The sequence below is a fragment of the Anomaloglossus baeobatrachus genome, chromosome 10 (assembly GCF_048569485.1).
Source record: "Anomaloglossus baeobatrachus isolate aAnoBae1 chromosome 10, aAnoBae1.hap1, whole genome shotgun sequence".
Classification (NCBI taxonomy): domain Eukaryota; kingdom Metazoa; phylum Chordata; class Amphibia; order Anura; family Aromobatidae; genus Anomaloglossus; species Anomaloglossus baeobatrachus.
In genome coordinates, this window is record NC_134362.1 from 186,874,876 (window position 1) to 186,896,626 (window position 21,751).

A 21,751-nucleotide genomic window follows, 5' to 3' on the forward strand; every position below is an offset into this window, starting at 1 on the left:
GTATGTCATGTCATGTTGCCAAACTGCCCACAACAACTGTTATTATTGCTGACCCTACTCAGCCGTCCAGTTAACCCCTTGAGGACTAAGTTGCTGTATTTTAATGTGTTCATAATAAAGATTAATTTTATTTAAAAAGGATTTATATTCACAAGCTCTGTATAACTGCTAGATCTGCAGCAAAGAGAGACAGAGACCCTGATTCCAGCGATGTGTCACTTACTGGGCTGCTTAGTGTAGTTTAGATAATCTCTTGCTGATTTAAACAGTGATTTTATCATTACAGGACTACTTGGTGTGCTGCAGGTAGTCCAGCATATTCATCAACTCTGTATAACTGCTAGATCTGCAGCAAAGAAAGAAGCAGATACCCTGATTCCAGTGATGTGTCACTTACTGGGCTGCTTAGTGTGGTTTAGATAAAATCACTGTTTAATCAGCAAGAGATTATCATTACAGGACTACTTGGTATGCTGCAGGTAGTCCAGTATATTCATGAGCAGGTGTCCGAGGGAATCTGTCACAAGGTTTTTGTCACCTAATCTGAGAGCAGAATAACGTAGGGACAGAGATTCTGATTCTATCGGTGTCACTTACTGGGCTGCTTAGTGTAGTTTTGATATAAATCATTGTTTAATCAGCAGAGGATTATCATTACAGGACTACTTGGCATGCTGCAGGTAGTCCAGCATATTTATGAGCTCTGTATAACTGCTGGATCTTCAGCACAGAAAATAGTGATTCTATGAAAACGGTAGCAAACAGCCCCAGTAAGTGACACATGGCTGGAATCAGGGTCTCTGTCTCTACAGTATACCCCTCTTAGATGGGGGAGCAAAAACCTGGTGACAGATTCCCTTTAAATGTTGTGAACCTGCTACATAAAGCAAATATCTATCCATCTCCACTGATTTTTTAGGTTTTGTGGTTAGTTACAGCCAGACTTTGGCAATGAAGCTTTCTCAAGATCAACGAGACCCCCCCCCTTGCATCTTGGTACAGCTCCTTTGAAGTGTAACTTGCATAGCATGAAAGTTTGGGGTCTTTTTTTCTATATCGGGGACACTGCATATTGTTACTGATCGGTGGGGTCCTGGGAATACAACCACTGCTCTATGAAACGCATTGAAGGCATCAGCTCCTGTAGGGGGCAGCACAAAATGTTCCTTTATTGTTTAAAAACTTTTAGAACATTACAGGCACTGCAAATCAGTGGGGGTCCGGATCCTGGGACCCCTACCGAACTGTGGAAACACCGCTGTGAAGTCCGCAGGTCCCGCACAGAGAGGTACATAGGCCCAAAAGTCTGTACACAGGTCTGTGACCCATATATATTCTATTGAGCCCGTACACCACTCTGTGCCGGAACCGCGGACTTCACACCGGTGTTTCCTCAGTTCAGTAGGGGGGGGGGGGTGTCTCAGGATCTTGGCCCCCACTTATCCGCATTGATCTGCAGTGCCTGTAATGTTTAATAACTTTCAGGACATCAAAGTTACATTTTAAGGCTTCTTCCTCGCTTAGGGAGAGTGCGCAAAACATTTTAAACCCTTTTCCAAATGTATATTTTAAACCCTCTCCCTTACTTAGGGAGGGTGTGTAAAGTATTTTAAAAGGGAATCTGCCACCAGTTTTTGTTCCCCAATCTGAGAGCAGCATAATGTAGGGGCAGAGACCCTGATTCCAGCGATGTGTCACTTACTGAGCTGTTTGTTGTCATTTTGATAAAATCAATGTTTCTCTGCTGCAGATCTAGCAGTTATGCTAAGTAGTCCACTAATTATAATCTACTGCTGATTAACTACACTAAGCAGCCCAGTAAGTGACACATTGCTGGAATCAGGGTCTCTGCCCCTACATTATGCTGCTCTCACATTAGGTAGCAAAAACTTGGTGACAATTCCCTTTAAACCCTTAGGCCAATCTAACATTTTGGGTTTCGCACATGTAGCTATCAGCTCAATAGTTTCAGAATTTCTCACCATAGACCTCAGTAACTGGACAAGAAAGCGAATGTTATTTCTACAGATTCTATGTGAATTTATAAGAAAAGACCCCCCCCCATATTCCTCCTCGTCTAGGGTACAGCAAGTGACAGAAGTGGACAACACAAGGCATATTAAGGCTATGTGCGCACTGAGCGGTTTTGGGCTCAAAACTGCATGACTTTGCTTCCCCAGCAAAGTCTATGACTTTTCATTTTTGCTGTCTGCACACAACGTTTTTTTTTTAGCTGCGTTTTTGAGCAAAAAAAAAAAAAAAAACAACAAAACACGTCAGTTCTTTCCTGCGTTTTTCACCCATGCAATGCATTGGAAAAACGCAGAGATCAAAAACGCAGCCAAAAACGCACCGAAAACGTGGTAAAAATGCATGTGTTTACCGGTGCAGTTTTGCTGTGGGTGCATTTTTTTTGCAGCCAAAAACGCAGTGTCAAAAAAAAAAGGACCGTCTCCCACCGCAAGCGAAGGCAAGCAGATGGAGAGAACAAAGTTCTCACAAGGCCTATTTTTCTACCATCGATTTTTTTTTTTTTTATCAAATCAGCAAATTTGGATGTGGACCTGCAGAGGTTTTACCCCTTTTTTTTTTTTTTTTTTCTTCCATTGCAAACAAAAAAGTCAAATCAACATCGACCCTGTGAGAATAGTATGAAGAATTACAGCAAAGTCAGTAAGGAGCACACTGCCAAAACAGCCACCATCTGAGCATCCAAGGGCCCATCTCCTATGCAAGTGCTCAGCACTAAACAAACACATAAAAATTCCTCTAGTGAATAGGTTAGCAGTAACATTGCTAAAAAAAAAAAAAAAAAAAATCAATATTTTTTTAAATTATTAATATATATATATATATATATATATATATATATATATATATATATATATATATATATATATATATATATATATATATTTTTTTTTTTTTAATATATATTATATACATGTATACATTTTAATATATATTAAAAAAATATATGTATTTGGAGAAAATAAATATATATTAAAATTATATTTATATATTTTTAAAAAAATGATATTAAAAAAATCTATATTTTTTTAATAAAATTATATATATTATATATTTCATTTTTCAAAAAAAAAATAATATTTACATATTTAATATAAATATTTTAAAAAAATATATATAATATATAATAAATGTATATATTTTTTAATATTAAATATATATCTTTATTTTTTTTTCAAATACATTTATATTTTTTTAATATCAAAAATATATATAAATGTATTTAAAGGAAAATAAAAAAAAAAATTATAAATATATACACACACACATTGTGTATATATATATATATATATATATATATATATATATATATATATATATATACACACATACATATATATATACATACATATTATATATATATATATACACACACATATACACATATATATATATATATATATATTATATATATATATATACACATACACACACACACACATATTATATCTAATATATATATATATATATATACATACATACATACACACACACACACAATAAAGAAGATGACCCACATGAGTAAAGCTATAAATAAATCCGCTATAAGATGGCAATTATGTTCACTTTTGAATACTTGGCCCCGGCCTCAGAGTCTTCTGCCAGGATGGAAATATCCCAATTATTTCCTATTGTCTTTTGTTCTAGAAAACCCGACTATTTCAGGGGGGGTAAAAAGACAAAACAAAAACTTATTAAAAATAACTTTATTTCAAGCAGAAAAGTATACACAGAACTTCATCTTTCCCTACCAGTGATCTCCATTCCAGCGGCAGCACTACAGCTCCCAGCTGCAGCTCATGATGGGAGTTGTACTTTTGCTACTGGTCTGGAGAATGGTTTTGCAAACTAGGAGCTATAGATCTCGGCCATCCTGATGGGAGTTGTGGTTCTGACATAAGTTAGAGATCCAGCATGTAGAGAGCGAATAGTTTCACAGCAACCACAAATTGCAGATTGACAGTTTCTGGAGAACTACAAGTCCCAGCAAGATGACCTTTCTAGTTTGAAACCATCCAGAGCATTACACATTGACTAGGATGATAAAAATGATACTAGCTTTAAATAATGTAGTGCAATATTATAATCATCATCAGTGTGGGACTAACAGCTTGTCAGATTGTGCCGCGGGTACGGTCCCGGTCCCTGTCGTCTTCAAGTTATGTGCGATTTTTTTTCAAGGAGGTGCATTAGCGAAGCATCACCTCTAAAATCAATAAGTCCGTACAGGGGTACTCCCATCTGAGTAAAGAGATTTAGGGTCCCTTCACAGTGGCACTCGTAAGACTCAGCCGAGCAGATAGTAGCAGCCAAGATGCGGCGGGTGGTCCATAATGTCCATGTGCAAAGGGAAAATGTATAAAGGAGGTGGGGGGGGGGGGGGGCAGAGCTGCAGCCCCTTAATTCTCAGCATCAGGAGGTCAGATCCGAACTGATCACTTGCCAAGATATTAGAAACTAAATTCTGGGAAAAGCTGGGTGACCAATATATGGAATGTTCCCCATCCATCTCTTCCAGATATGGGTGACTTTGTAGGTTTCGGGAAATCCTGGTGGGTGGGGGGGGAGGAAGAGACCAATGATGCCAAAACAAGGTAGTCAGCCAACTCTCCTATAATATTAGAAGAGGGGTTGTATCAAATCAGGACTCTAGGAAAGTTGGGTGACAAGCCATGCAAGGGCTGTAACAGCAGCCATATTGGTTTTCATGACACAGCACATATATATATATAATCTTAGAAGTTTTTGCCGTGCAAATACATCCCAGAGATGAGCTGTAACACTGGGGTGTATAGAATTTTTCATTTTAACACCATTTTTTTTTTCTGTTTCACATTCACGGGAGAATGACCAGTGGTGGAGGCTTTCTTCATGTACGCAGGTAAGGTGCAGCTTCTCCTTCAGTCGGGGGGCACCGGAAGCGTCTCCAAATACACCAGGGCGCTCTGCAGAGAGGTCAGACAGTAGCCCTCCTCTCCAATCAGATCTCTGGAGGGAAAACAAGAATACATTAATGTAACTTATATACCAGCAAAGGATCCATTAACAAAACTGACAACTTTGTCCACTTTATACTTTTTAATTAGAAGCGGACCATGGGTTGTCACTGGTATAGTGACCCTATTGCAGTGGGGACCCCCATATAGGGCCCCATTGCAGTTTGGCTCCATTCATTTCAATGAGGTCCGGGCAGTGACAACCCATGGGCAAGGAAGGGTGGTGCGGTTTCTAAACAAAGTGGCAACATAAGTGTTTGCCCTTATAGACCAGTAGAGAAAGAAAACTGAATCATATTGCTGTATGCAAATTACTTTGCAAGTGCCAAGTGGGCGGTTCCGTCACTAAACCATCCTCTTCGGCGTGCACGTTTGCACAGTATAAGGAATGGTTTCTAGTGCTGCGAACTGGAGTGACGCATGTGCAGAGACTTTCCATGTGCATGTGCCACTCCAGAAAGTGTTTAAAGGGGTTGTCCATTCATCAATAAGAGGGTACAACACCCGGCCTCCAAACTGAGCAGAAGTCGGCAGTGGACGGGCTCCATATCCCTATACATTGTTTATGTCCGAGTGCTGCGGGAGCAGATTTCAGCTGACCAGTGGGGGATGCCAAGTGTTGGACCCCCACCAATATCAGACTGATGGCCTGACAATTGTTCCTTTATTTATCCTCTATATCTTATCATGGATGCAGTAAATACCGTGCATAGATAAAGAGATGGAGGTAGGGGCCAAAAGGGTATCAATAGCCTGCAAGGAAGACAGCAGAGAAGTGGAGACCAGACACCGAGACGGGCCGGGAAGGAGATATGTAAGCAGTGAAATAAGACCGAGACGGATCAGCAGAGACGCGAGTCTGCAGAACTAGCTCAGGGAAACAAGCCACAGACAATAAAGCTGTCACAACAGCAGACATGTCACCCGGCCGGCTAAAAGTGAGCGACAGTACAGGGACAGGGCGCTCCCCTGCTGTTAATGAACGCTAGTGGTGCTCAGTAATGATTACCGAAACTGTCATGTCATGGCGGAAACGGCGGGCACTCACCCCTCGTGTATAAACTCCTCCAGCGCTGCGCACTCCGACAGCAAATGCGACATGTGGCTTTTCAGCACTACAAACGCCACGATGGGCAGGAGGTCGTCTGCACCACTAGAAAAGGGTCAGGAGAGAAAATACAGAGACATTAATAGTCATTCTATGTATACGACACATTTGTCCAAAAGTGAGCAGAGGGTGGGGGCCGATCACGTGTGCAGAGCAAGGTAGACCCTAATCTATGGCATCCATATCCCCCAATCCTAGGTCTATGGGCACCCCTTTAGGTTCGGATGATTTGCACAAGTAGGCATCGGCCACAATCCTGGAGAGGTTTTGCACTCATCAGTAAACGTGAGACTTCTTTTGTGTCCGCATTTGGGGGTCGTGACATTTCTGCCCCAATGAGCCCGCCTGGAGCCGAATAATGACTGCACGCAGCGAGGGCGCCTCACATTTCAGATGAAGAGCAGCAATATAAAAGGATTTGGCCGCTTCGGGAAACATTAAAGGTGCCCTGTGCCTCTGGGGTCGTTGCCCCACATCCATTCCCCGCTGTCTGCGGTCACTCCTCATGCTGATTGGGTGCTCTAGGCTCATTATATCCTGGCCGTTGCACCCGAACTTTGTCTCTAGCTACAGACTGCACCCCCGTTTAACCCTTACCACAGAGGGGATAGCTCCAGGCTCATCATGTCCTGACCGTTGCACCCGTAATAGGTCACTAGCCACAAACTTAGCCCTCCCAGAGTGGATATCTCCTCCATTTTCGTGTTACCATCTCCTACTGAAGTTTTCAGTATACGTTGCTTTTAATTTTGCGCCATGTTCAAGATCTTTGTTTGCTGTCAATGAATAGTTGCTCACATCTACAGGCTGAAAAGTCGCTTCTGATCATGTCCAAATGACACGGGCAAAAAACGTTGAGCTCACGGCTCAGTCAGATACAATCAGGACCTATTTCTGTTTAAAGCCCTGAAAAAGTAGTCAGGGACTTCGAAACGCGTGGAGTCAAACAGCCACGTCTTGACGGCAGCACACGCCCTTTCCTTTTGGACCCATTTATGGACAGCAGAGTTCTACAAACTGGTAGAAAGTTGCCGAATTCTTGGATTCCCGGTGATCCTTATGGACCGCTTTCATCACCCCGGTATGATGGAATGGTATGAAATCTGAGTTAATTGATGTTTTGATCTTAACATCAAGTCTGCAGGATCCACCATGAATTATTAATGACCCTTGCTGGGCTTTTCCTACCCCTCCAGCGCTGTCAGTGAACTTGCTCTAAATCTAGTCTCACCCCCCCATGCCCATGATCCTCATGACTCCTGCAGTCAATCATCTCCATGTTGTCTCCCCTCCACTGTTGCTGTCTGGTCCCCTCCATGACTTGTTCCTATCCATAGCGCTGTACGCCCCCTCCACCTCTTCCGTCGCGCTTTGCTAATTAGAGCAGACAGGCGCTCTGCTGGGGAGCTGCTGCTCTGCAGAGCGCCGCAGCCTCTTGTGCTCTGCAGGACGGGCCATGCTCTGCCTGCGACTGTCACATCTCATCCATCAGTGAAGACCCCAGAGGGGCCTCCTATCTGTACCCAATAAACATCATGTACTCCGCAACCTGTGCACACGAGGAGAGAGCAAAACGGAACAGAGAGCGAGACACGTGCAGCGTACAGATGGACGGAGACAGGGAAAATATCACACCCCGGCTCACCCTCCAAACCCACATATAAAGGCACTCACATGGCGGCGGTCCCGGGAGCGGGGCAATATTCCTCCGTGCACTCACAAATCATCCGCAGAGTCCTCACTGATACAAAAAAAGAACAGATTAATATAACATAACTAGAGGGGGTCTCATATAATCCAGTTACCACCTATTCAATCCCTTTAAGGCTACCAGGTAGATCCGAGTAGAATTCCCCTTTAATTTTGGAATTAGACATTATTCCCGGGACCCTTGTTCCAGGTCTATGTTGGATTATTCCCAGGACCCTTGTACCACATCCACATTGGCTGCCGGATCAGGGTCCTGCTTTTGGGACCGCCAGCAATGTCAACTCGTGACCGGGTGTCTTTAAAAGCAGAACCCTGGACAATTAAAAGATGGTTTCGGGAATGTTGTTCACCACCCTCGTGTCATGAAAGGGTTATTATCGCTTCTTACCGATACACTCCACTTTTCTTTGCGGACTACGCTGACGCGGCAAGTTTGCCAGATTATCCACAGCGGCTTTATACGGTTCTTCTATATCTTCGGGGTACAGCTTTTTGGAGACCCCCAGAGCAGATGGCATAGCTGTGCTGTACATATCCATGACCTGGAAAAGAGATTCCTCCCGGGTAGACAGCACCTGTCTGAGGGAGCGGATGACGCATTAATGAAAGGTGTTTTACTACAATTTTATACATTCATAGAGATCCCACCACAGGCTGTCTGCCCGGAACGGACTGTATTTATGTGGATAGGAATGGGCCCAACAATCAGCGCCCTTCAGGACTGGTGGAACGGATCATCTAGATATGTGAACTCATATGGATGAGGATGGCCGGGCCGGTGGTCTCTGACCTGGACGGTAGAGTTACCTGTATAGAGCAAGCAGCGCTGGCCACAGCGGGGGGAAGAAGCTGTCCTCTAAGCAGTCCAGGCAGGCGTCCTTCACTTGTGGGCTTACATCGAGGTTCAGGGAGGACATGGCGGATGATAGCAACCGGTCTGGAAAAAGAAGGCGATCATAAATGGGGTGCGGATCACTGTACACGGTGGGCTGCAACCAACCAATTCATATCGCTGCTGGTACCCATAACGGTCTATGTAGAGGCATGGTGGACCACCGTGAAATCTTATTAAAAGGGGGTTTTCTCCTACTATTAAACACATACATACATACATACATACAGGGTGGTCCAAAAGTAGGTGGACAGTATGTTTAATGGGGTTATCAAACATGGTGTAAAGTGAAACTGACTCAGTTGCCCTTAGCAACCAATCAGATTCCATCTTTCATTTTCCAAAGAGTCTGAGAGGAATGAAAGGTGGAATCTGATTGGTTGCTAAGGTCAACTGAGTCAGTTTCACTTTACACCATGTTTGATAACCCCATTAAACATACTGTCCACCTACTTTTGGACCACCATGTATGCATGCATATACATACACAATAATATATATATATATATATATATACATATATATATATATATATATATATATGTATATAATTCCGAGATATGTATGTACGTGTGTGTGTAAAATATATATATAATATATATATATATATATATATATATATATATATATATATATATATATATATATATATATATATATATATATATATATATATATATATATATATACACACACATTCACTATGTATATGTATCTAATAATGCCCTCTCCATACTTTGCCATTTTTGGGCTTTTTCCTATAGACACAGGTCTGAGAGTCTACGGCGCCCTGTGCTGCCCCCTTGTGTGCAAATATGGAACAGCTCATACACATGACGACACAAGTTTGCCCAACTTTCACTTGTCTTTGTCATATAATTATATATATATATATATATATATATAAAACTTCTTTTAAATAAATACCATCAGAATAATGCCATATTATGCCGTTATGCTCTGAGATAATAGTGCCATACAGTAAACCACCATTGGTGGGCATCAAGGGCTCATTTGTGGCTGTATGTGTATATAGAGCAAAGCCCAAAGGCAGAGTGCTCTTGTTGTTGGGTTATATAATTTTTCATGGTCACATGGTAGTAATATATTGACCCTACGTCACCCACCTCTGGCATTATGGATCTCCTTCACCACAACGCCTAGGTGCTGGGCCACAGTCAGCCTCTGCAGTGCAGCCGGCACGGTCAGCGACGTCGGGGACATTAAACATTCCAAGTCCTCAAAAGACGTCTCCAAGTCGCTCTTTCCTCTGAGCTCGAAGCTGCCGGAGTTTTCCCAGCTTTCCAGCCCCTCTCCTATAGAGCGGCTGAGCTGGATGGGGGTCCGGGGAGGTCCGGGCAGATAGTGGAAACTTTTTGAAGATTTCAGCTGTGGTAGGTTAATGGATGATAAAGGGGCTGCCGGGAGGGAATGACAAAAACTTTTTTTGTCCGAGAGTTCCTGAGCAGCGTCTTTGCTGATGACGGGGTAGAGACGGTTGTAGACCTGGCACTGGAGATGGATTACTAATTTGGTAATTGGATGATCGGAAGTGCTGGAATAAAAAGGAAAAAAGAATTAGATGGGAACATATTACAAGGGGGTTTACTTATTCCTCTTTCGAGTTGTTCCAAAAATGTCAATGCAATTCTTAGCAAAGGACCATCACTGATCACACATATCTAACTGTAGGAAATCGAATTGATAGGGATGTTCTTCACCATCTAGCAGTTACTGTTTATTCAGGTACAGCACCATCCATACCAGCATGGCCAAGTCTGGGACTGCAGCTCAACCCACTCATAAATGGGGCCCCTCCATGACTGTATTTACCAAGTAATAACAAAAAAGGACAGTTGCACTCTGAAATGCTACAACATGCAAACAATGCATGCATTCATTAATTCATTGGTTGCATGCTTTAGCATTTCATTCATTGGTTGCATGTTTTAGCATTTTATTCATTGGTTGCATATTTTAGCATTTCATTCATTGGTTGCATATTTTAGCATTTCATTCATTGGTTGCATATTTTAGCATTTCATTTATTGTTTGCATATTTTAGCATTTCATTCATTGGTTGCATGCTTTAGCATTTCATTCATTGGTTGCATGCTTTAGCATTTCATTCATTGGTTGCATGCTTTAGCATTTTATTCATTGGTTGCATATTTTAGCATGTTATTCATTGGTTGCATATTTTAGCATTTCATTCATTGGTTGCATATTTTAGCATTTCATTCATTGGTTGCATATTTTAGCATTTCATTTATTGTTTGCATATTTTAGCATTTCATTTATTGTTTGCATATTTTAGCATTTAATTCATTGGTTGCATGCTTTAGCATTTCATTCATTGGTTGCATGTTTTAGCTTTTCATTCATTGGTTGCATGCTTTAGCATTTTATTCATTGGTTGCATATTTTAGCATTTCATTCATTGGTTGCATGTTTTAGCATTTCATTTATTGGTTGCATATTTTAGCATTTTATTCATTGGTTGCATATTTTAGCATTTTATTCATTGGTTGCATATTTTAGCATTTCATTCATTGTTCGCATATTTTAGCATTTCATTCATTGTTTGCATGTTTTAGCATTTCATTCATTGGTTGCATATTTTAGCATTTCATTCATTGGTTGCATATTTTAGCATTTCATTCATTGTTGCATATTTTAGCATTTCATTCATTGGTTGCATATTTTAGCATTTCATTCATTGTTGCATATTTTAGCATGTCATTCATTGGTTGCATATTTTAGCATTTCATTCATTGGTTGCATGTTTTAGCATTTCATTAATTGGTTGCATATTTTAGCATTTCATTTATTGTTTGCATATTTTAGCATTTCATTCATTGGTTGCATGCTTTAGCATTTCAGAGTGCAATTATCCTTTTTAGTTATTATATGTCATGTTCAGTTTGCACCTGTTCAGACTGAATTTTTGGGAGTGCCATTAGTCTTTTTGTATGTATTTACCAAGTGTCGTCCCCTCTCACCCCTATTTCCAATACTTTGTGCAAGATATCCAAATGCTGATTACCTGAGGATTTGGCAGAGATAGCCGGAGACCACGTCTAGGTCACTCGGGTTCTTCTTAAGTTTCTTTTTATAGACACCAGGCCACCTCTGAGGTACAGGAATAAAATCACATAGGATTATAAATATATATATATATATATATATATATATATATATATATATATATATATAAAAAACGCATTGAGCTTCCTATAACAAATAAAATCTAATGTCTCTTATTGATGAGGCCGCCTACAGTCGTTAGGATTGAAATCCAAGAAGGATATGTCATGGAATTATGGAAATCACAGGAAGGCAAGGGCATAATAATCACAGTCGCGACTAGGCACAGTGGGCCCGCCAACCCCAGCGCCTGTTTTAGCTGGATGTGAGTCTGAGGGCGCGCATCCAGCTGAAATACATCGCAGCACAGAGACCTTCCGGGTCCTTGCACTGCGATGTGTCGGCTGACAATTAAGGCTATGAATATTCACTGCTCTCTACGACCATAATCCTGGGCATGAGGATAAGCGAATATTCTGACACAGTTGACAGCACTTTAAGTGGGCGCGCATGACAGAGACGTCATGCACTGCGCCACTTACATGCTGGACAGTTGCCTGCATGCCAGTTCTGGAAGATGAGACCAGGGCAGTGGTGGTAAGGCGAGTGTAATAGTTTCGTTTTCTTTTATTGTGTGCGACACACTGGGGTTACCAAGATTGGGCCATGATGAAGTTATATACCAGGATGGGCACATGATTGGGACATATTAGAATGGGGCCATATACTAGGATGGGGCTATATACCAGGATGGGGACAAGATGGGGCCATATATACCAGGATATGATGGGGCTATATACCAGGATGGGGGCCATATATACCAGGATGGGGATATGATGGGGCCATATATACCAGGATGGGGTCATGATGAAGCTATACATACCAGGATGAGGATATGATGGGGCCATATATACCAGGATGGGACAATGATGGTGACATATGTACTAAAATAGGGAGTACATGATTTTGTCACATATACCAGGATGGGGACATGTATACAAGGATGGAGCCATAATGAGGACATATATACCAGCATATAATCACGATGGGGTCATACACCAGGATGGAAGACATATTTACCAGGAAGAGTCTCAGGATGGGAGGGGACATTAGTACAAAACAAGGGGTCATTACTACACGATTAAGGGTATGGGGAGCAACTAATATGTCTTTATAAGATTTTGAATGGTACAATGGCCCAAATGGGGGGAGGGGGAGAATGGATCAAACTTTGCACCGAGGCCCATAGAACTCTAGTTACACCACTGCAGGAAGGATCTAAAAATGATAAAAAAACAAAATAAAATGGGGACAACATTTTTAAAACATTTATCATGTACGGGCCACGTGCAGAAATCCTGGCACTTCCAGCCTCGGCTATCTGTCCTGGGATTTCCATAATTACGACTTTTCCTTGGCATCGCAATCTCAATACTGAGGAGCGTGTAAAAAGACACCAAAACCACTCACATAGTCCTGCTCGTACTCCAGCACGGCGGTGTACAGCGTCTTCTGCGCTTCCTCCGTCGGGGTCATCTGCTTTTTATCTTTGTTGAACAGTCTACAGTCAAAACAGAAGCAGCTGAGGAAAAAAGACCAAACACCCCCCATGGGGGAGCCTGAGGGATATACCTGCCGGACTCCTCCTGCAGCCGCTGCCTGCGCTCCTCCGCTTTCCTCTGTAGCTGTGGGCGATGGTTAAGGATTTATTTAGAGTTTTTCAGGCCCTTTACTTTAAAAACAAAAAGGTGAATGAATTAATTTTTTAGGAAGTGTAAAAATAAGAAAAAAAAACAAAAAAATAAAAATATATAAAAGGCAAAAACAACCCCCCCCCTCCACCCAGAATATCTGCACATGTGAAGGATACAGTCTCTTCTCGGGCTTTGGCTATTACCAGATTCTCCATCATCTGTCTCTGTAGTGACAGTGTCTGGAAGAAACAAAGATTTAAAGGAGTATTTTTATATTGATGACCTATCCATGGGGTAGGTTATCAATATAAGACTGGTGGAAGGCTGACACCCGGCACCCCCATGATTAGTGGTTTTGATCCTCAGCAGGTAACTCACAAGCACACCCAGTTCCCTTTTGGATAGGTTTGTTGTACAGCCAACATTTGGCTCCAGCAGCAGCAACCAGAGCAAGTTCTGATCGCAGCTGTTTGCTGGCTGTGTTGTACAGCCAACATTTGGCTCCAACAGCAGCAACCAGAGCAAGTTCTGATTGCAGCTGTTTAACTCTTTAAATGCCACCGTCAATTAACAGTGTGCAGTGCCCCATTTTCGGGCGTCCACTGCCCACACAAAATGTCACACCACCAATCTGAGAATACAAAAGGGCAAACATTTAAGGGGATTGCCCCATCCATAATGACAGATCATCTATACCAGATTGTAGTGGTCCACGACCCGCACCGATCAGCTGTTATAAGTCCTGCTGGTCCCTGTATGTAAACACATCAGGGGCGACCATCAGGGCTCATAATAGCTGATTGAACCACCACAATCATACAGGTGGATTTATGCTGCTCCATCATAGTAAATTTATTACAACCCAGTTCAAAATAGGAGTTATAAAGAACATGACACTTCAAATTAGATATCACAACATCTACATTCAATAGGAGAGTAATGTCCATTTAATAACACAGTTCTATACACTAGATTGAGTCGCTCCTGCACATAGTATAACTTGGCAATCATACCGTAACGGTATAGATCCGTGCATGGAGCCCCTGCTCAGGCCCAAGGGTGGAGGGACGCTCCATGCACGGATCTATACTGTTACGGTATGATTGCCATCTTATACTATGTGCAGGAGCGACTCAATCTAGTATATAGACCTTTATTATTAAATGGACATTACTCTCCTATTGACCACTGCAATGGCCCTGCTGCAGGTATTTACACCTCAGAGGACTTTATATAAATCAGTGGATAGTCCCGTATACATACTACAATACAATTTAATTAGCATGTGCAATATTTCATAATATTATAGCGCCATATACATATCACTAATATTTTGACTTATGCACTATATCTATTGCCTGGGAATGTGAAATTTTTCATACCTCTATTCTATTCACAAGTGCAATATATCTATATCTATCTATCTATCTATCTATATATATATATATTTATTACACACACACGTACATACATATATCTCGGAATTATATACACACGCACAGATTATAATATATATATATATATATATATTATAATCTGTGCGTGTGTATATAATTCCGAGATATATGTATGTACGTGTGTGTAATATATATTTATTTATTATGAGATGGAGAGAAGGAGAGAGAGCTATAATATATATATATATATATATATATATATATATATATATATATATATATATATATATATATATATAATTATAGCTCTCTCTCTTTCTCTCCATCTCATAATAAATACATTTTATATATATATATATATATATATATATATATATATATATATATATATTACACACACGTACATACATATATCTCGGAATTATATACACACGCACAGATTATAATGTATGTATAAACATATATATATATATATATATATATATATATTTATTTATTATGAGATGGAGAGAGAGCTATAATTTATATATTATATATATATATATATAATATATAAATTATAGCTCTCTCTCCATCTCATAATAAATAAATATATATATATATATATGTTTATACATACATTATAATCTGTGCGTGTGTATATAATTCCGAGATATATGTATGTACGTGTGTGTAATATATATATATATATATATATATATATAATTATAGCTCTCTCTCTCCCCATCTCATTCATACATATATTTCTTTATTATGAGATGGAAAGAGAGAGAGCTATAAAAAAAAAAAAAAAAATATTATATTATATATATATTTTATGAGACAGATCTATCTCGGAATTATATATATCTGTCTCATTATATATACATACATACATATATACCCCATCGTCATAGTGCAATATTTATTTATTCTTTTGGTTATCTAAATACATACTATATATCTACTGATTGATATCTTTATATATTACTAGTGATTATATAACAATTTTTGATATTGTATAATTTTGGGAAATTATTTAGCACACCGTATTTTAATGTATCAATAGGATTAGGAGCACTATTTAAAAAAGAAAAGCATATCAATTGTTCTCACATCTATATTTGTTATATGGGGTCTCATAGGAATTTCTCTGTTTTTTAATTGTTTTTTTTTTTAAAAAAGAAATATACATCTGATAAATGTCATAACGAAGTATAAGAGAAACACCCTTTTTTTTTTTTTGAGTTGGACTTTTGTCCCTATATTCTCAATATGGCATGTAAGATGTAATTACGTGTTGCAACTTATTCTGCTTTTCATGAAAATAAAATATTTGAAATACTTAATAAAAATTAATACATTTTAACTTTGCATGAATCTTTTTTTTTTGGCCATGGCCTTACTGGCTTGAATGGAGATGTTGTGATATCGATCATAGTAACGAGTGTTTATACAAATGCTCATTTCCCGATAATCGTGTGATCTAAACGGGCTACTGATAGCCCAACGAACGAGGAAATAAAATAAATAAATATGTTCATTCGTCGGGTGAAATGATCTTGTTCTCGGCAGCGCAATGTCCGGTTTAGACAGAACTTGTGCTGCCGAGACCACTGGCATCAGGTACGGATCTGAAGTGGGGTCAACCCTGCGACCGCAGATTATCAATATATCAGCAAACCCTCCCTTTAATATATATAAAAAGGCACAGGGTCTTACAAAAGAATGAAATAATAAAAAAAGAACTTACTTATAAGATTGGAGAGAGATCCTGCGGAGGAGCGGACGTTCAGGCAGAGCTACTATCGTGGCTGTATCTCCTTAGGTCTAATCCTTTGTTTCTGTTGAGGAGAGATTTTAAAGGGTCCCAACAAGACCCCTCCACCCTCTTCCTGGTCAGGTGAGAGGAGGACGGCTAATTAGATGTAAAGAAAGATGGTGGCAGGACATTATCTTATCTGATGATGTATTTATCCATAGGAACCTCCTGGAGGTATAATACGAGGACCATGTTTCCGGCCATAACGTCACAATCGATCAGACACCAAACACGACTGTGACCGAACCAGAACTTGACCCAATATTGAACTTTTTGGGATTTCTTCAAAGCCAAAAGTTTCAGGGCTTAAAACAAAACGTTTTTTTTTGGGGGAGGGGGGGGGGGGGTTCAAAAGACCAAAAACATCAGTGCTTGTAACCAGAGAAGTGATGAAGGTTCCCGATCACAGATATGTCCATGGATTGATAGGAGCATGGATTATTGGATGGAGATATTCGATTTTCACTGTCCATGGAGTCGGGACGTCTGGGCGAGGTTCACTGGCATGATCTGCCATTAGCATCTCTTTACAAGGAGGCACAGAGAAGACAATGCTTTTCTCACCTCTTGTCTACAGGATAATCCACTTATCTCCATAATAAGGACCTAGGGTCACAAGGAGACCATTCAATGCAAAAACTCTTGGAAAGTTCCTCCTATTCATTTGTAAAACCCTTTGAGGAACAAGAAAAGAAGAAGAAATAAAGACCCTCAGTGTAAAATTAAACCTTCTGATTTGGCTTCGAGCTGGTACCATTGGTACCAGTCCTGAATGGTGGAGTCTCCATGACCCGAGTGATGCCGCATCAATACCCAAGACTGGGGTCAGGGAAAGTGAATGTCCGCCCGGTGAAATCTGCAGGTCACCAGGAACATAAGGTCTCAAAAACCAACCTAATGGATAGGAGTGGTGCCACGTCTGAGGCCTGTGCCGCCATTGTAGTGTGTAATCTAGATATGAGCACCACGTCAGTTGACCGTGGCTGCAGATCTACCACCTGGTGCCGGTACAGATTAATAGGCGCTTGCAGCATCACCCCAGAAGGAAACAACATGGAGCCCCCCCGATTACCGACCAGAGTCCCACAAATCTTTTTGCTCCACTCTAGTGTACTCCGCAGCTCCAATCTTGTATAATTGCGCTGATCTGATGCTTTATCACTCCCCGAAAGGGTCTACCTCGGGCATTTCTCCGTCGTGTCCTCGTTTTTTTCCCCATTTAAAATCAATGCATTTTATTGCACATTTTTAGCAGATCCAGATCTGGGGAGTGGGGGGGGGGGGTGTTCTTTTCTTTTTGTAGTTTGGTATTTCTATATCAAGTATCTAGGGAACCCCCCAAAGGCCCTCACTACCCATAGAACCCCCCCCCAAAGACCCTCACTACCCAGAGAACCCCCCCAAAGACCCTCACTACCCAGAGAAACCCCCCCCAAAGACCCTTACTACCCAGAGAACCCCCCCAAAGGCCCTCACGACCCAGGGAACCCCCCCCAAAGGCCCTCGCTACCCAGAGAACCCCCCCAAGGGCCCTCACGACCCAGGGAACCCCCCCAAAGGCCCTCACTACCCAGGGAACCCCCACAAAGGGCCCCCCCCCCATTACCCAGGGAAGCCCCCCCCTAAAAAGGCCCTCGTTACTCAGGGAACCCCCCCCCCTCCAAAGGCCCTCATCACCCATGGACGACCCCCCCCCCGCCCTCCAAAGGCCCTCATTACCCATGGACGACCCCCCCCCTCCAAAAGGCCCTCATTACCCATGGACGACCCCCCCCCTCCAAAGGCCCTCATTACCCAGGGACGAACCCCCCCTCCAAAGGCCCTCATTACCCAGGGACGACCCCCCCCCCCAAAGGCCCTCATTACCCAGGGACGACCCCCCCCCAAAGGCCCTCATTACCCAGGGAACCCCAAAGGCCCCCCATATACATTAGACTAAAGCTCCCCATACACTTAAGAAAAGCTGTTGGGTGAATGACAATTCAGCTACATCCTCCAACTTCTCCATACACAGAAGAGACATCTGCCGGCGGATATCTCTGTTGGCCGAGGACAAAAGGATAGACTGCCGGAAATGCTACATGCCGGATCTTTATCTATTGGCAGCTCAGAAGATACAAATCTAAAGGCCCTGTCACACACAGAGATAAATCTGCGGCAGATCTGTGGTTGCAGTGAAATTGTGGACAATCAGTGGCAGGTTTGTGGCTGTGTACAAATGGAACAATATGTCCATGATTTCACTGCAACCACAGATCTACCAAAGATTTATCTCTGTGTGACGAGGCCTTAATGTGTATGGTCCAATATAATGTTGGGGGGAGATAAGAATCTGGTATTTTGGATTTCCAATGGCCGATCCTTGTGTTCTCCGGAGGGGTCTGGCAGTGGCTCTCATAGAGAACACCGGAGCGCTCGTCTGAGCCAGTGCTGCTATGTACGGAGGGGTTGGGTGGGGAGACGCCTGCAGTAATCAGAGCGGAGCACCACTGAGGCCTTGTTCACATTGCATTCATGTACACTCAGTATAAATGCCAAGAAAGACCTAGACATGAGGAATATCAGCGTTAAACCAAGGCCACACCACCATATATTTTTTGATGAGTGCTAGCCTGTTCCCTATCCCGGGGGAAGTGTCCTGCTGGGATCTGTTCCTATCTCAGCATTGTTCAATCAAGAGGCCGCAAAAGCTTCTTCCAAGACTTCCCCAAGAAGGAGCCTTTACTAAGGCGTCTTCCACTTGAACGCCCCCCTCCCCCCAAAAACCCTCCATCTGCACATCGCCTTATTGTCAGCCCCTTATTTTGACCACCTATAATATTCACAGCGAACAGCGGCTCCCATTCTGCTGGACCCGGCTAGTCAATATCGGGTTCGCTGAGTTTTTCCCCATAGATTTGCATTAGATGTGGAAAATTTTACAGGTAAAAAGACACATTTTTTAGTGCATTTCTGCAAATAAGAACGTCAATAAAGATGTCACCGCAAAAACAGCGTAAATTAAAAGCAAAAACTGCAGCATCAAAAACACAATAGAAGCCTGTAAAGTGCTGTAAACACACACACACACACACACACTGTATACACACACACACTGTATACACACACACACACACACTGTATACACACACACACACACACACTGTATATACACACACACACACACACTGTATATACACACACACACACACACACACACTGTATACACACACACACACACACACACTGTATACACACACACACACACACACTGTATACACACACACACTGTATACACACACACACTGTATACACACACACACACACTGTATACACACACACTGTATACACACACACACACACACAGTATACACACACACACACACTGTATACACACAAACCCAATGGAAATACATGCAAGTCACCTACTTTACATGACGGGTGCAGAAACTCTAACATCAGAAAAAGCACCAAATCCTAATCTTGGGGACAAAACCTAAATGCAGGGAGTGAACTACAATCCAAAAGATGAATGATAGAGAAGGTGAAGAGAGCGCACGGGGAAGGGAGGGATATTTTGAATGATGTGCAAACACACAAAGCACATAAAAAACGCATCATAAATACACACACATGTATACAGTTATGTGCAAACCTGAGCATCCTGCTGCACGCCGCAGTACAGCCGCACGCACGCTCGCTGGGTCCCCAATACAGCCGCACGCACGCTCACTGGGTCCCCAATACAGCCGCACGCACGCACGCTGGGTCCCCAATACAGCCGCACGCACGCACGCTGGGTCCCCAATACAGCCGCACGCACGCACGCTGGGTCCCCAATACAGCCGCACGCACGCACGCTGGGTCCCCAATACAGCCGCACGCACGCACGCTGGGTCCCCAATACAGCCGCACACGCACGCTGGGTCCCCAATACAGCCGCACACGCACGCTGGGTCCCCAATACAGCCGCACACGCACGCTGGGTCCCCAATACAGCCGCACGCACGCACGCTGGGTCCCCAATACAGCCGCACACGCACGCACGCTGGGTCACCAATACAGCCACGCACGCACACTGGGTCCTCAATACAGCCACGCACGCACGCACGCTGGGTCCCCAATACAGCCGCACACGCACGCACGCTGGGTCCCCAATACAGCCGGACGCACGCACGCTGGGTCCCCAATACAGCCGCACGCACGCACGCTGGGTCCCCAATACAGCCGCACGCACGCACGCTGGGTCCCCAATACAGCCGCACACGCACGCTGGGTCCCCAATACAGCCGCACACGCACGCTGGGTCCCCAATACAGCCGCATACGCACGCTGGGTCCCCAATACAGCCGCACGCACGCACGCTGGGTCCCCAATACAGCCGCACGCACGCACGCTGGGTCCCCAATACAGCCGCACGCACGCTGGGTCCCCAATACAGCCGCACGCACGCACGCTGGGTCCCCAATACAGCCGCACACGCACGCTGGGTCCCCAATACAGCCGCACGCACGCACGCTGGGTCCCCAATACAGCCGCACGCACGCACGCTGGGTCCCCAATACAGCCGCACGCACGCACGCTGGGTCCCCAATACAGCCGCACACGCACGCACGCTGGGTCACCAATACAGCCACGCACGCACACTGGGTCCTCAATACAGCCACGCACGCACGCTGGGTCCCCAATACAGCCGCACACGCACGCACGCTGGGTCCCCAATACAGCCGCACGCACGCACGCTGGGTCCCCAATACAGCCGCACGCACGCACGCTGGGTCCCCAATTACAGCCGCACGCACGCACGCTGGGTCCCCAATTACAGCCGCACGCACGCACGCTGGGTCCCCAATACAGCCGCACGCACGCACGCTGGGTCCCCAATAACAGCCGCACGCACGCACGCTGGGTCCCCAATACAGCCGCACGCACGCACGCTGGGTCCCCAATACAGCCGCACGCACGCACGCTGGGTCCCCAATACAGCCGCACGCACGCACGCTGGGTCCCCAATACAGCCGCACGCACGCACGCTGGGTCCCCAATACAGCCGCAC

The 21,751-nt window shown here is 43.2% G+C and overlaps 1 protein-coding gene across 1 annotated transcript in view; it reads right to left on the reverse strand.

Annotated features, from left to right (window-relative positions):
• Positions 1-3,719: 3,719 nt before the first annotated feature.
• Positions 3,720-21,751, reverse strand: part of VPS9D1 (VPS9 domain containing 1) — a 39,566-nt gene continuing 21,534 nt past the window's right edge. Inside the window, exons 6-15 of the mRNA XM_075327030.1 lie at positions 13,695-13,757; positions 13,457-13,509; positions 13,295-13,385; positions 11,784-11,869; positions 9,865-10,292; positions 8,653-8,782; positions 8,234-8,424; positions 7,810-7,876; positions 6,076-6,180; positions 3,720-5,019 (exon numbers count right to left, since the gene is read on the reverse strand). Of these exons, the coding sequence (XP_075183145.1) occupies positions 4,932-5,019; positions 6,076-6,180; positions 7,810-7,876; positions 8,234-8,424; positions 8,653-8,782; positions 9,865-10,292; positions 11,784-11,869; positions 13,295-13,385; positions 13,457-13,509; positions 13,695-13,757 (1,302 nt within the window). The 3' untranslated portion in view covers positions 3,720-4,931. The remainder of the gene's footprint in view (positions 5,020-6,075; positions 6,181-7,809; positions 7,877-8,233; positions 8,425-8,652; positions 8,783-9,864; positions 10,293-11,783; positions 11,870-13,294; positions 13,386-13,456; positions 13,510-13,694; positions 13,758-21,751) is intronic.